We start from the raw sequence: 11,809 nt of genomic DNA on the forward strand, positions 1-11,809 counted from the left end.
GCTTGATATGAAAGCTAAGGGGATGAAAAGAAGCCTAACACTCCTCCCCCCCTACTGGGCGAACTACGAAGATAACCCATGAAAATGACATCTTGGACACCAGCAACTAGCGATGATGCCTCAAATGGGACGATTGCTAGCTGGAACTTATGGAATGTATTTCCATTTTTTGAAACTTTTCAATTGCTATTGCTAGATTAGTTCAAAACCCGAGACTAACTTGAAAAGTCCGCCTTAATCCAACTAACACGACACTATTTCATGCTTAGGCAGTTAGGCATGAACTTTTAGACTTAAACGCAGCCCGACCCTTCCCAAAATTTTGGTCACATAGAGGAGGTAGATTAAGAATTTACGATTTGCATCATAAATCTAGAATCCATACTACAAAATCAGTAATAATCTATTATAAGTTTATAACTCCATCTACAAAAAAAAGTATACAAAAATGGAAATATCCTATATTTGACAATTTGACATAGAAAAATGTTGCAATACCCCTTTGGCCCTTTTCTAGACTTGTAAACAGTTAACAAGGACTAAAATATATTGATACTAGTACTCCATAACTCAAAGATACATACAAAAAGTAGCAAAAATCCCAAAATAGTGATGCCCAACTGCTGAAGCAAACACATAAATTCTACACGTTTCTCTCTCCTACCATTCCAAATCTTTCTCTTTTTGAGTCTTTTTCCCCACAAAAACTCCTTTTCTTTTCTCTTTTCCCCATTTTGGATCGAACCTTTCTCCACTTACCATTTCTTTCCCTAGAAGCTCCGATTTCCAGGTCTAATTTTTTATCTTTTTCTTATTTCCTAAATTTTTGTAACAACACTTTTTTTCTTTGATCATGAATTAGAAACATTCATTGTTTGTTTTTCTTATCCTATATTTAAGGGGTATATTTATTTATTTATATATTTTTTTATTATTAATATAGAAGTTGTTTGTTTATTTCTGTTGTGTTTATGGAATGAATAATTTGTTGTTTTTGTGTTTTTGATTTTTTTTTTCTTTAATGGGTGTTTAAAGTGAGGTGGGTGTTTCTTATTTTGGTTGAATTTGGCATTGTGGGTTCTGGGTGTTTGTCTTTGTTGGTAGTTTAAGGTGTAGGAAGAAGAAATGGCTGTAATCCAAATAGTCAATGTTAGGTTTTTATTGCTGTTTTTGGCTCATTGAAGTTTATAGCAATCAATTAAGTAAAGTGGGTATTCTGCTTTGAAGTTAATATTTCTATTTGGGAAACAAATTTGGTCATTGATAGTCCAATTGATAGAATAGAACGAATCAATCGCAGCACTTTCACCCATTGTATAGGATAATTAGGATAAATAGACGAAATTATTGGCGGTGTGGCATTGGTTGTTTTCGAATCCGGACTTGAAGAGTAGTGTATAGAAAAATTGAAGTGAAATTGGAGAATATGATATTGGGTTGGGAAAAGCTTTGGAATGACACTAGGTTTCTGAAGTGATGTGTGGCTCTTGATGGATTTTAAGTGTTGTTGAGGCTGCTTTTAGATTTTGTAAGGTTTATGCATTATGGGCGTGTTTAAGAATTTCTTGCATCGATCGTTTTTGTGTGAATGGGTTGTTGATATCAGGTTTATGCGTGATTGATACCTACTTGTGCTTGGGTTGCCCTTGCCCTTGGGTGTACGAGCTTTTATTCGTTGATTTCACTATTTGGGGTTTATGTTTCATAACTCATTATCCCGTTTTGTATTTACATTCAGCTAGATAATGACTTTAAGGTTGGCTTTCAATTTTCCATGACTATGTGCTGGCTTACATTATTAATTTATTATGCCGGATTTTGTAAATTGATTCCTGTATCTTATTTTCTTATTGCAACGTGGTAGTGATTGCTACAAATTTAATAGCTTCTTGTCATTTATGCTCCATGCAGTAGATATGTAGCTTTTGTACAACTGGTGGTCTTATTTTTTGCATTTTGATGGCAGGTTTTATGCAGGCCTTTGTGTATTGTTTCCCTTCTATTTAGCAACTATTGAACACTTTTCTTGGGTCAGTTGGCCTAAGCTAGAAGTTTTCTCCTTTCTCCTCAGCTGCCATATTCTCCATTCCAGAAGGCATATTATTAAGTTGAAAATTGTGGTTGCCGGAGTTTTATAGACATATATACATTCATGGCCGATAGCAAGAAGTGCAGTTGATCATATGAAGCTTGAAATTAACTTCACCTAAAGCAGAAGTGGTACTCATCCTAGTATCCTTGCTATGGGATGGATGTGGGTTGTATACGTTTTCTTCTTTCTTTTAAATGCAAGGGAGTCTGTCGGCAGTTCTGGTAAAGCATGGTTTCTCGAAATTGCCACTGGCACATCTTCTCTCTACAGCTGGAGTATCACTAGCTCAAGCATATTTGTGCTTACAGCTCTGGTTCTGTCTATGTATCTCATATTTGAGCACCTAGCTGCTTACAATCATCCAGAGGTTTGTTCTTGTCCGATTATGATTACTAGTATTTTTTTGCCTTTGCAAACTAAGAAATTTATTAAATAAAATTCCTTTGAAAAAACTACCTGACTGCAGTATCATGAGAAATACTTGCAACTTAATTTCAAAATCCTGAAAAACTGTACTATATGCATAGTTTGCTTGTGCAACCTAAGAAATTATATTAAGTTATTACCAGATACTGCTCTGTGTTTTTGCTTTTTGGAGCTCTGTATCAGCTATAAGGCTGTCTCCTTATTTTTATTTGTTTATTTAAGTAATACTACTCCTTGTGCAGTTCTAGTGGAACTCTCATTTTCCCTACATTTACTCTGCTTATAACTAATTATGCTTCAGAGTGCCCCTCATAACTCCAACAAGTATTTAGTTGTGTTATACTTATGTGAGATAGAAAATTGTATAAAACTGAAATGCGTGTTTAATATTTTCATTTTTCTAGCTTTTGGAACTGACCTTTTCTCCTTGTCTCATTGGATTGAATTTCAGGAGCAGAAATTCTTAATAGGGCTCATACTGATGGTTCCTGTGTATGCTTTAGAATCGGTAAGATAATTTTGCTCTGGTTTTGACTCCATTTTTTTAGTTATCATTTACTGCTGTGACATATTTATGTTCAACTTCTTTAAGATTTATGTGTTGACTTCTAGCTTGTACTGCCTAGTGGTCAAAGATTGAATGGATTATGCATATTTCTAATAAGAGAAATTGAGAGAAGGGGAGGGAAAGTAAAGGAAGGGGAACAAGCTCCCTTGTTTGGATAAGGTTTGGGGAAGAAAGGGGAGGGAGAGAGAAGGATCAATTTTCCCTCCCTTTTTAATAAACACCATCCCTCCAAAATTGGAGTGATTTGGAAGGAAATTGGACTCCTTCCCTTTCTTTCGGTTCCCCTTCCTCTTTCCTCCCCTTCCTTTTTTACTTACCTTGCTATCCAATTTTCAAAACTTATAATGAAAAAGGTTTCTATATTTGGATAGTTATTGAGGAAGGAAAGGAGATAGTTTGTGAAAGAAAAGGGCGGGGAGCAAAGGAGACAGAAAATAAAGGGAGGTGAGGGGAGGGAAGAACTGAGCTTGCATTTTCCTTCCAAAAATCCAAATCTATCCAATGTTGGAAGGATTTTGGTTTATTAAGTGGGATGATATATGAATCCTTCCAGTTTTGCTAAATTTTTTTTTTCTTATATTGTGTTAAACAATTGAAGTTATGTAGAGACCTTACTGATACTTATGTCATTACATGAATTATAATTATGATTATAAGAGTGCCAACTTCTGAGTATGTTCTAGCCTAGGTGTGTTTTTAGATGAAGAATAATCTAGAGTGTGAGAAGGTTCGCTCATTTCATCTCATACTTGGGGATACAAAATGATGCTCAACCATGGATAAGATTGATTATTGGGATCTATTAGATTTCTGATGTTTCTGCCAAGTTTTAACTATAAACATATAACTATATTTTTCCTTATCTGTTTGTTTGAACTCTTTAGGATTTGTTAGGTATTTTTTTTTTTATTATTATTATTTTTTTAATACATAGCAAACATTCATTTGCTACTTGAAGTACTTCTCTATATTTAAAAATGATATACTCTTCTTTGGTAGTTTTAAGTATTTTTTTTTTTTTTTTTTTTTTTTTTCATTTTTGCATTGTTCTGTTGAGTCTTTATGAAATTCCATCTGCTGATTGTTGGGTTGTTGTCTTATGTTTCTTAATACAGTTCTTGTCGCTGTTGGATTCAAAAGCTGCATTTAACTGTGAAGTAATACGCGATTGCTATGAAGCTTTTGCATTGTACTGCTTTGAGAGATATCTGATTGCCTGCTTAGGTATTTGCACATGATAATTGTCTGTAATCTTGTACTTGTTACATATATCTTTGAATTTATGCTTGTTAATGCTATACTTTTCTATTGCTTGAAATGTTCTGCATTGAACTTACCATCTATCCTGTCCCAAAAAAAAAAAAAAAAAAAAAAAAAAAAAAAACCTTACCATCTAAAGTTTCTTTATTATGGTTGTCAATTTTGATCCATTAATTAAATATCCTGACCCCTCCCTCCCTTCCCCTGCACCACTTGCACAAAAAATGAAATGTTTGGCGCTGATTATTTACTCACAATAGCCTGTTATAATCCTCTCAAACCTATTTCTATTTTGTTTCTTGTGCCTAAACATTTAATGAGAATAATTGCAAGATCAAACCTCCAGTTTGCAAAAATGCACCCTGTTGCAAAAGCTGCACACGCATAAATACTTGTGGTTTTCTTATTTGTTCATTTCTTGTAATTGGAAGAACTCGAATTTGTTGAAGAGCCTTAAGCCTCTTAACTAGTTTAGATATGTGTGAACAATATGTCAGCTATGTGGGTAAATGTTTAAATGTGCAAATTCAATTGCAAAGAAATTACATATAGAAGAAAACTACTATAATTAGTAAATCATGTAGAATTTAGATAATTCTCCCCTTAGCTCTTTTTGGCCAGGCATAAGCCGCATATCCAGAAAACAATTTTGAAGATTCAATTTTGTGCTCAATTATATACACATATATCAGGAAAGTCTGAGCAATTTTTGACCAAGTTTGCATCTTTTAAGACACTTTTTAAAAATTGAGAACTTTGTGCAATTCTGCATTATCACTGTCTGTTGGCCAGACAACTTATAAATGGGTCATATTTCTATCAATTTTGGAGCTCCCTCCATTTGCAATTTGAAATTGTGGATGACTACTTGACTAGGTTAATGATAGTGGGTTAACTTTTTTGCTCCATTCATGGATCTATTGTATCTTTTAATGATAGTAGTACTCATATGAAATACCAATTTGTGATCTGTATAAGTCAGAGTATGACATAATATAGTCTATGTGTTGCAGGCGGAGAAGAGAAGACAATTGAATTCATGGAAAGTCAAAGTATTATAAATTCTGGTTCACCCCTATTGGAAGAAGCATATACTTATGGTGTTGTAGAGCATCCATTTCCTCTCAATTACTTTATCAGGGAATGGTATCTTGGGAAAGATTTCTATCAAGCTGTGAAAATTGGCATAGTTCAATATGTAAGTACATGATTGAGGAGAAAATGCTAAGCATTGCCCTTGACTTAGTATGAAGTTGATCTTTGATTCATATGAAATAACATCAATCCCATTTTTTATTGTATTCTGAAAATTTTATGTATAAAGAGAGCTCAAGCTATTGATACTACATAGTAAATATTGATATGATATTTTGTGGTGATTGTTTCTAGTGCCAATAGTAATATGACAAGTAAGCTTATGTTGTTTTTAGCGTATCAGGCTTTGATCATTTATGATGTTTTATCTCAAGTTGAATCTTTAATTTATATCATCATTTTCACTGGTCAGATGATACTGAAGTTGATATGTGCACTTTTAGCGATACTTTTGGAAGCTTGTGGCGTGTATGGGGAAGGAAAGTTTCAGTGGAATTACGGGTAAGGTTTTGCTGTTTTTAAATAAGAAAATTCAGATAATTTTTCTCATGGTCATGATATAAACATTAATTACATCTCCTAAGTTGGTATTAATGAAGGATTGTATGACAAAATCACGTGTTGATTAATGTTTGATTTTTATCTTGATATTTCCAATTTTAGTTCCTTGTATACACTATACAGCCCTGTCCTCTCTCTCTCTCTCTGTCTCTCTCTGTCTGTCTATTTTATTTTATTTGATTTTTGTTTCTTTTTGTAAATACAAAACTTGGTGATTGTTGTAATGTATTTTGTTATCTTTACAAATTGATAATAAGACGTGTATAGACTATAGTCTGCTTCTTGTACATAATAGCAGAATGTGTGGTTCAATAAATATGTACTCTGCTTCTTGTGAGTTGAATTGTATTGTTTGTCATGTGTGCTTGATTTTGATTGGAATTCTCATTTGCAGCTATCCCTATTTGGCTGCTGTTCTTAACTTCAGTCAGACATGGGCTTTATATTGTCTTGTTCAATTTTACTCAGTCACAAAAGATAGACTTGAACCTATCAAACCTTTGGCGAAATTTCTTACTTTCAAGTCAATAGTATTCTTGACATGGTGGCAAGGAATAGCTGTAGCTTTTCTTTTCTCTATAGGAGCCTTCCGGGGTTCCTTAGCTCAGGAATTGAAGACACGTATTCAGGACTACATAATATGTATTGAGGTTAGTCAATGTATACCTTTATTTCTATTTCTTTTTCAATCAAGTTCATTATAATCTGCTTAGATGAATCTGGCTTTTGTTCTTGCGCCTGTGTGTAATGTCAATTGAGTTTGTTAGACATGTTAGTGATTGAGAAGATTTAAATGTCATTATGTGGTGATGTGTGCTCCATGCTCCTATGACATGCTTGTTTTTTAAGGGCCCATTCGGTATCGTTGCCAGTTTTCAATTTTTGTTTTTTAGATTTAAAAGTCATATAATCTTAGTTGTATTTTGAAATTTACAAATAACCATATTTATACTGAGTCATGTTAATTATAAAAATTGACAACAAAATAGTGGAAACTTCTGGTTTCCGAATTTTTGTTTTAAGTTTTCAAAAAAAATCTGGAAACTAAAACTGATTAATTTAGGGTTCGTTTGGCATCACTGTGGTTTTCTGTTTTTTGATTTTTTGTTTTTAAAATCATATGATATATGTCATATAATGAATTAAAAATTAGTCAAACTTATTAAAATCATGATAATTTTGAAAATTGACAACAGAAAAGTGAAAATATTTTTTTCTTGTTTCCTGTTTTTGGTTTTCAAAAAAAACTAAAAACAAAAAACAATGCCAAATCCTTTTGTTTGGCTGGTGGATTAGCGATACATAGGGCTTGTTTGACAAATGGCTTTATCCATCTTTTTTAATTGGATGTTACCTTTTAGCTTTTTAATCTGCTCAAACAAGCCCTCATTCCCTGAGTGCTCAGCTTTGCTCTAGAAGTGCCCTTTGACCATTCTTTTGAAATGAGGGCACCAAGGGCACTGACAAATGTTTTTGGTAAATGGCACTTCAACTGCTTCCAAAGCATGTTTTTAAGCAAATGAAAATAAATGTGAAATACACAGCAATTTTCAATGGATGTCAGCTCATAGCCTGATAACATTAAAAATGACTGTTCGGTGTTCACCTCAGAAGCTATATATATATCCAGATATAGTGGTCGACATAGGAAGTTATACTTTCCAGAGAATTGCAATATCGGTGAAACTCTATATTCTTGGAAGTGTAAATTATTGTTTTGTTCAATTCAAAGTAGGACTTTCTATGAGAAGTTCCACTAATCAATAGGAGATTAGGAAATTAACTTGTTCAGTTTAGTGATAAGTACTAAGTAAACTTAGATGAAACAGCGGTTGTGTTTTAGTCAACTGAACTTGTCTGTAGATATTTACTGGTTCCCAGTAACATCATTTTATGTTGTATATTTATAACATATCATCAGTTTATATCTATTTATATCATTTTATGCTACCCCTAAATCTGTATTTTTCATCTTTTTATGAAAGTCTTAATTGGTAAAAGTGCTTTTTATGACATTTCAATTATATTCTACTGTGCGTACATTTCTGCTGTGTATCTTATTACCGCATCCTCTCAGGCTCACTAATTTATAGCTATGGAAGGGTCGTCTTAAAATAGTTCAATGTATCCTCTAGATTATACTGAAGGAATTACTTTTTGATGTCTCATAATATTAATTAGCATCTTGGTGTTGCTCTATTATTCTATTGTTCTGGCAGATGGGCGTTGCAGCTGTGGTTCATCTTTATGTCTTTCCAGCAGTACCTTACAAACGAGGAGAACGGTGTGTAAGAAATGTTGCAGTGATGGATGATTATGCAGCGCTTGGTACCCCTCCAGACCCAGAGGAGGTCAGGGATGGTACCAAATTTACCAAGATGCGCCTAGCTCGGCATGATGAGAGAGAGAAGCGTTTAAATTTTCCGCAATCAGTTCGTGATGTGGTAGTTGGTAGTGGAGAAATCGTGAGTATGACAAACTCTTTCCTTTCAATCATATTTACATGTGACTGATCCACCACAGATCGTAACACCTCTTTCTTATACTCTGTAGATTGCGGATGACATGAGGTTCACTGTTTCCCATGTGGTAGAGCCAGTTGAAAGGGGGTTTGCAAAAATAAACAAAACCTTTCACGATATATCAGAAAATGTTAAGAAACTAGAGCTGAAGAGGAAGTCTAAAGATGATAGTCTGATCCCATTAAATTCTTGGAGCAAAGATTTTGACGATGATCTTCCTGAAGGAAGTATTAGTGACAGTGGTCTGGCTTGGGGATCGAGACAGCATGTCAAATATAAAGGCTCATCGTCCCAGTTAGGATAATCTACCATTTACAGAGTAAGATGCTGATAGCCTGCCTCACCCTTCATACAAGTAGTCTGTAGCGAGGGTCAAAACAGCATATCTCACTGGTATGTTTAGTCTACATTGTATCCCTCTGTTTCCTTGTAATTCCCGACCTAAGTTGGGGTCATTTTATGATGATGACAGGTTAGAGGCAAGAGCTAATTTGACCCATTGTAGAAGGTGCTAACTGATTTTACCGTGAACAGCAGAAAGTTAGATATTTAGCTGATTTAATTTGTACAGAATACAGATATAAACCTGTGTCTATTTGGGCACATATCTTTCCTTGTAAAGAAAACAAATTTTGATAGTGATCATTGCATGGGGAAATCACAAAATGTGTCGAAAGTTTACTGCGCTGTCTTAATGAATCAATTATGTTGCTGTGTGGTTTGTGTAAGGAAAGGGATGGAATCAGGCTAGGGATATGGAATGACAGAAATAAATGACCCCCTAATGCCCTAGTGCATAAGTTATATCTGGTTTTGTCCCGTTTAAAATTGAGACTGATAAAGGTTGTAATATTTATGTATAATCTAAATGTTGTATTATAAAAAAATAACTGGTCAAAAGTTGTAATCCCTCTGTTTTTTTTTTTTATTTGTATCAGTTTGATCACATTTGCCGAAACGTAATTTTGACTATTAATATCTTTAATTGTTAACTAGTAGAGTTTGTAATAAAATTATATCATGAAACTAGAGATTATGATGAATCTAATGATATATACTACGTATTATAATAACAAAAACCAAAGGGGGTATTGTATTTATCAAATTTTCCTTATAAAATTCAATGAATGACAATGGTTGTCATCATGTCACGTGTATCTATTACTTGTCAATCAATTCTCAATGTTGCAAGAATGTATGACTTAATTTTTTTATTTTTTTATTTTTATTTTTTACAAAAGAGCTATCAAATAAAAAAACAACCAAAAACAACAAATGTCAACCCAAAAAAAACTAAAACAAAAAATACAACAACTGACGCCGCCGGGCACAACCAGCCAACCAGTGAGCAGGAGTAACTCGCATACGAGGAACCTTTTGAATCTGACAGACCAAAAGAGACTGAACACAAGCCCGCAACTCTTGGATAAGCCACCAAGCAGAAACTTCCATTGAGCCAGAAGGAGGAAGAAGAGTAAGGATGGCAGCACAATCTGTATAAACCCGGATTTTTAAAAAAAACCTTTGCGTATAGCAAACTCCAAACCCCATATACAAGCTTGAATCTCAGACTGCAACGCTGAACTTGCCATAAAAGCCCGACAACCACCTCCCAGGACCTCAGAAGAATGAAGATCACGGACTATCCAGCCTCCTCATGCCCTATAAGTAGAGCAATCCCAGGCCCCGTCTACAATCAAACATGCCGTTGGAGAAATATAAGGTAACCCCTGCAGACACATCCACTTGACATCATGCCTAGCCTCCAAACTAACCGAACAAGAAGACCTCGTAAACCTCTTCCAATCTAGAGCCTGCATATTACAATTAACCCAATTTGACGCCAAACCAACAATTGACCCAGGCGACCAAACAGCATTCCTAAACCTCAAGTGATTACGAGAAATCCAAATTGCCCAAAGGAGAGAAAAAACGAAGCAATGCCCTTCCAATTTCTTGATGACGAAAACAGAGAAATTGTACCTGAGAACCAAATACTAAACGAAGGAAACTGCATAAGATCCCATTGGATTCCCAATGCCCTAGATAGCCAAAGACTACAGACGGCAGGACAATCTCTGAATGTATGAGACACAGATTCCACATCCGCATGACAAAATGCACAAACTGGATCAACAGGGAGGCCTCGAGAATTGAGAATAGTCGCTAAAGGAAGAGCGTCGTGCAGCAATTTCCAACCAAATATTTTCCAACGAGGAAGAATTGGTAAAACCCAGAACTTCCTCCACCATGCTTGAGAGATTTGAGATGGACTACCAGACATGACCCTAGGCTCACAAAGAAGAGCATAAGTAGATTTCGTTGTAAAAACTCCATCCCTAGTAAATTTCCAGTTTACAAAATCATACATTAAACGCACAGGTCGATCCAAAGAAAGAATTCTAACAGCATAACTAAAATCAAACAACTCGTGAATAATAGTAGCATCCCACGCGCAAGAACGCGAGACAAGTAAAGAAGAAACAAGAGTCGGTCGAACCGACTCGGACGGAAGATTCTTAAAATGATTTGGTCCCCCCGGAACCCAAGAATCCTCTAAAATACGAACTCGAGAACCTGAACCAACCTTCCAACATAAACCCTTCGACAACAAGGACATCCCCGAAATAAGACCCCTACAACCCCAGGAGGGACGAGAAGTCGAGAAGGAGTTAGTAGAACAAAGAGCTGGATACTTCGCAGACGGAAGCCAAGAAACCAACAGCTGAGGGCAGTGAATAAGCCACCAACTCTGCTTCGCCAACAGGGAAGAGTTAAAAGGGGAAATACTACGAATTCCTAATCCCCCTAAACCCTTCGGAAGATGGAGCAACGACGAAGACCGAAGAGCCAATCCTCGATTAGAAGAAGAAGATTTCCACCAGAACCTGGCTAACAAAATATCCATTCTAGAACATATAGATTCAGGAATTTTGAAAACAGACAGGATGTGATTAAAGGAGGCAATGAGCATTGAGTTAATAATAACAAGCTTAGCCGCCGGGGAAAGCCGGAGAGCTGTAAATGCCTATAGACGTTTGACCACCTTATCCAAGAGGAAACCAAACTCAGAGCATTTACTACGACTTAAATCAACGGGAAGCCCCAAATATGAACCCAATCTAGATTCAGATCGCATTTTCAAACAACCAGACAGATAAGCTCGGTAATCCTCAGGAGTATTAGGACTAAACTTGACAAATGACTTTTGCAAATTAAGCATTTGACCTGAAATATCACAAAAGGCAGAAAGCACATTCAACACTTGTTCACAAGCTGGAGGAG

At 35.3% G+C, this 11,809-nt stretch overlaps 1 protein-coding gene across 2 annotated transcripts; it reads left to right on the forward strand.

Annotated features, from left to right (window-relative positions):
- The first annotated feature begins 574 nt into the window (after window positions 1-574).
- On the forward strand, window positions 575-9,205 carry LOC110725804 (protein LAZ1 homolog 1-like). Of its 2 annotated transcripts, XR_002512228.1 has the most exons (10): window positions 575-790; window positions 1,967-2,459; window positions 2,970-3,026; window positions 4,202-4,310; window positions 5,360-5,544; window positions 5,854-5,942; window positions 6,397-6,652; window positions 8,222-8,467; window positions 8,556-8,917; window positions 8,997-9,205. XR_002512228.1 is itself a non-coding variant. In XM_021905273.1 (9 exons), the coding sequence occupies exons 2-9, from the start codon at window positions 2,244-2,246 to the stop codon at window positions 8,826-8,828; spliced, it is 1,431 nt and encodes a 476-aa protein (XP_021760965.1). In that variant the 5' UTR covers window positions 575-790; window positions 1,967-2,243; the 3' UTR covers window positions 8,829-9,205. The 2 variants fall into 2 exon arrangements, 1 of the variants encoding a protein (XP_021760965.1); XM_021905273.1 differs by having other exon boundaries at window positions 8,556-9,205.
- Window positions 9,206-11,809: the final 2,604 nt, after the last annotated feature.

This window comes from Chenopodium quinoa, unplaced genomic scaffold, assembly GCF_001683475.1.
Source record: "Chenopodium quinoa cultivar QQ74 unplaced genomic scaffold, ASM168347v1, whole genome shotgun sequence".
NCBI lineage: Eukaryota > Viridiplantae > Streptophyta > Magnoliopsida > Caryophyllales > Amaranthaceae > Chenopodium > Chenopodium quinoa.

Coding starts and splice junctions, on each gene's coding strand:
- LOC110725804 (XM_021905273.1), top strand. CDS start 2,244: ATGGGATGGATGTGGGTTGTATACGTTTTCTTCTTTCTTTTAAATGCA. Junction 3,027..4,201: donor CTGTGTATGCTTTAGAATCG/GTAAGATAATTT, acceptor TTCTTAATACAG/TTCTTGTCGCTGTTGGATTC. Junction 5,943..6,396: donor AAGTTTCAGTGGAATTACGG/GTAAGGTTTTGC, acceptor TCTCATTTGCAG/CTATCCCTATTTGGCTGCTG.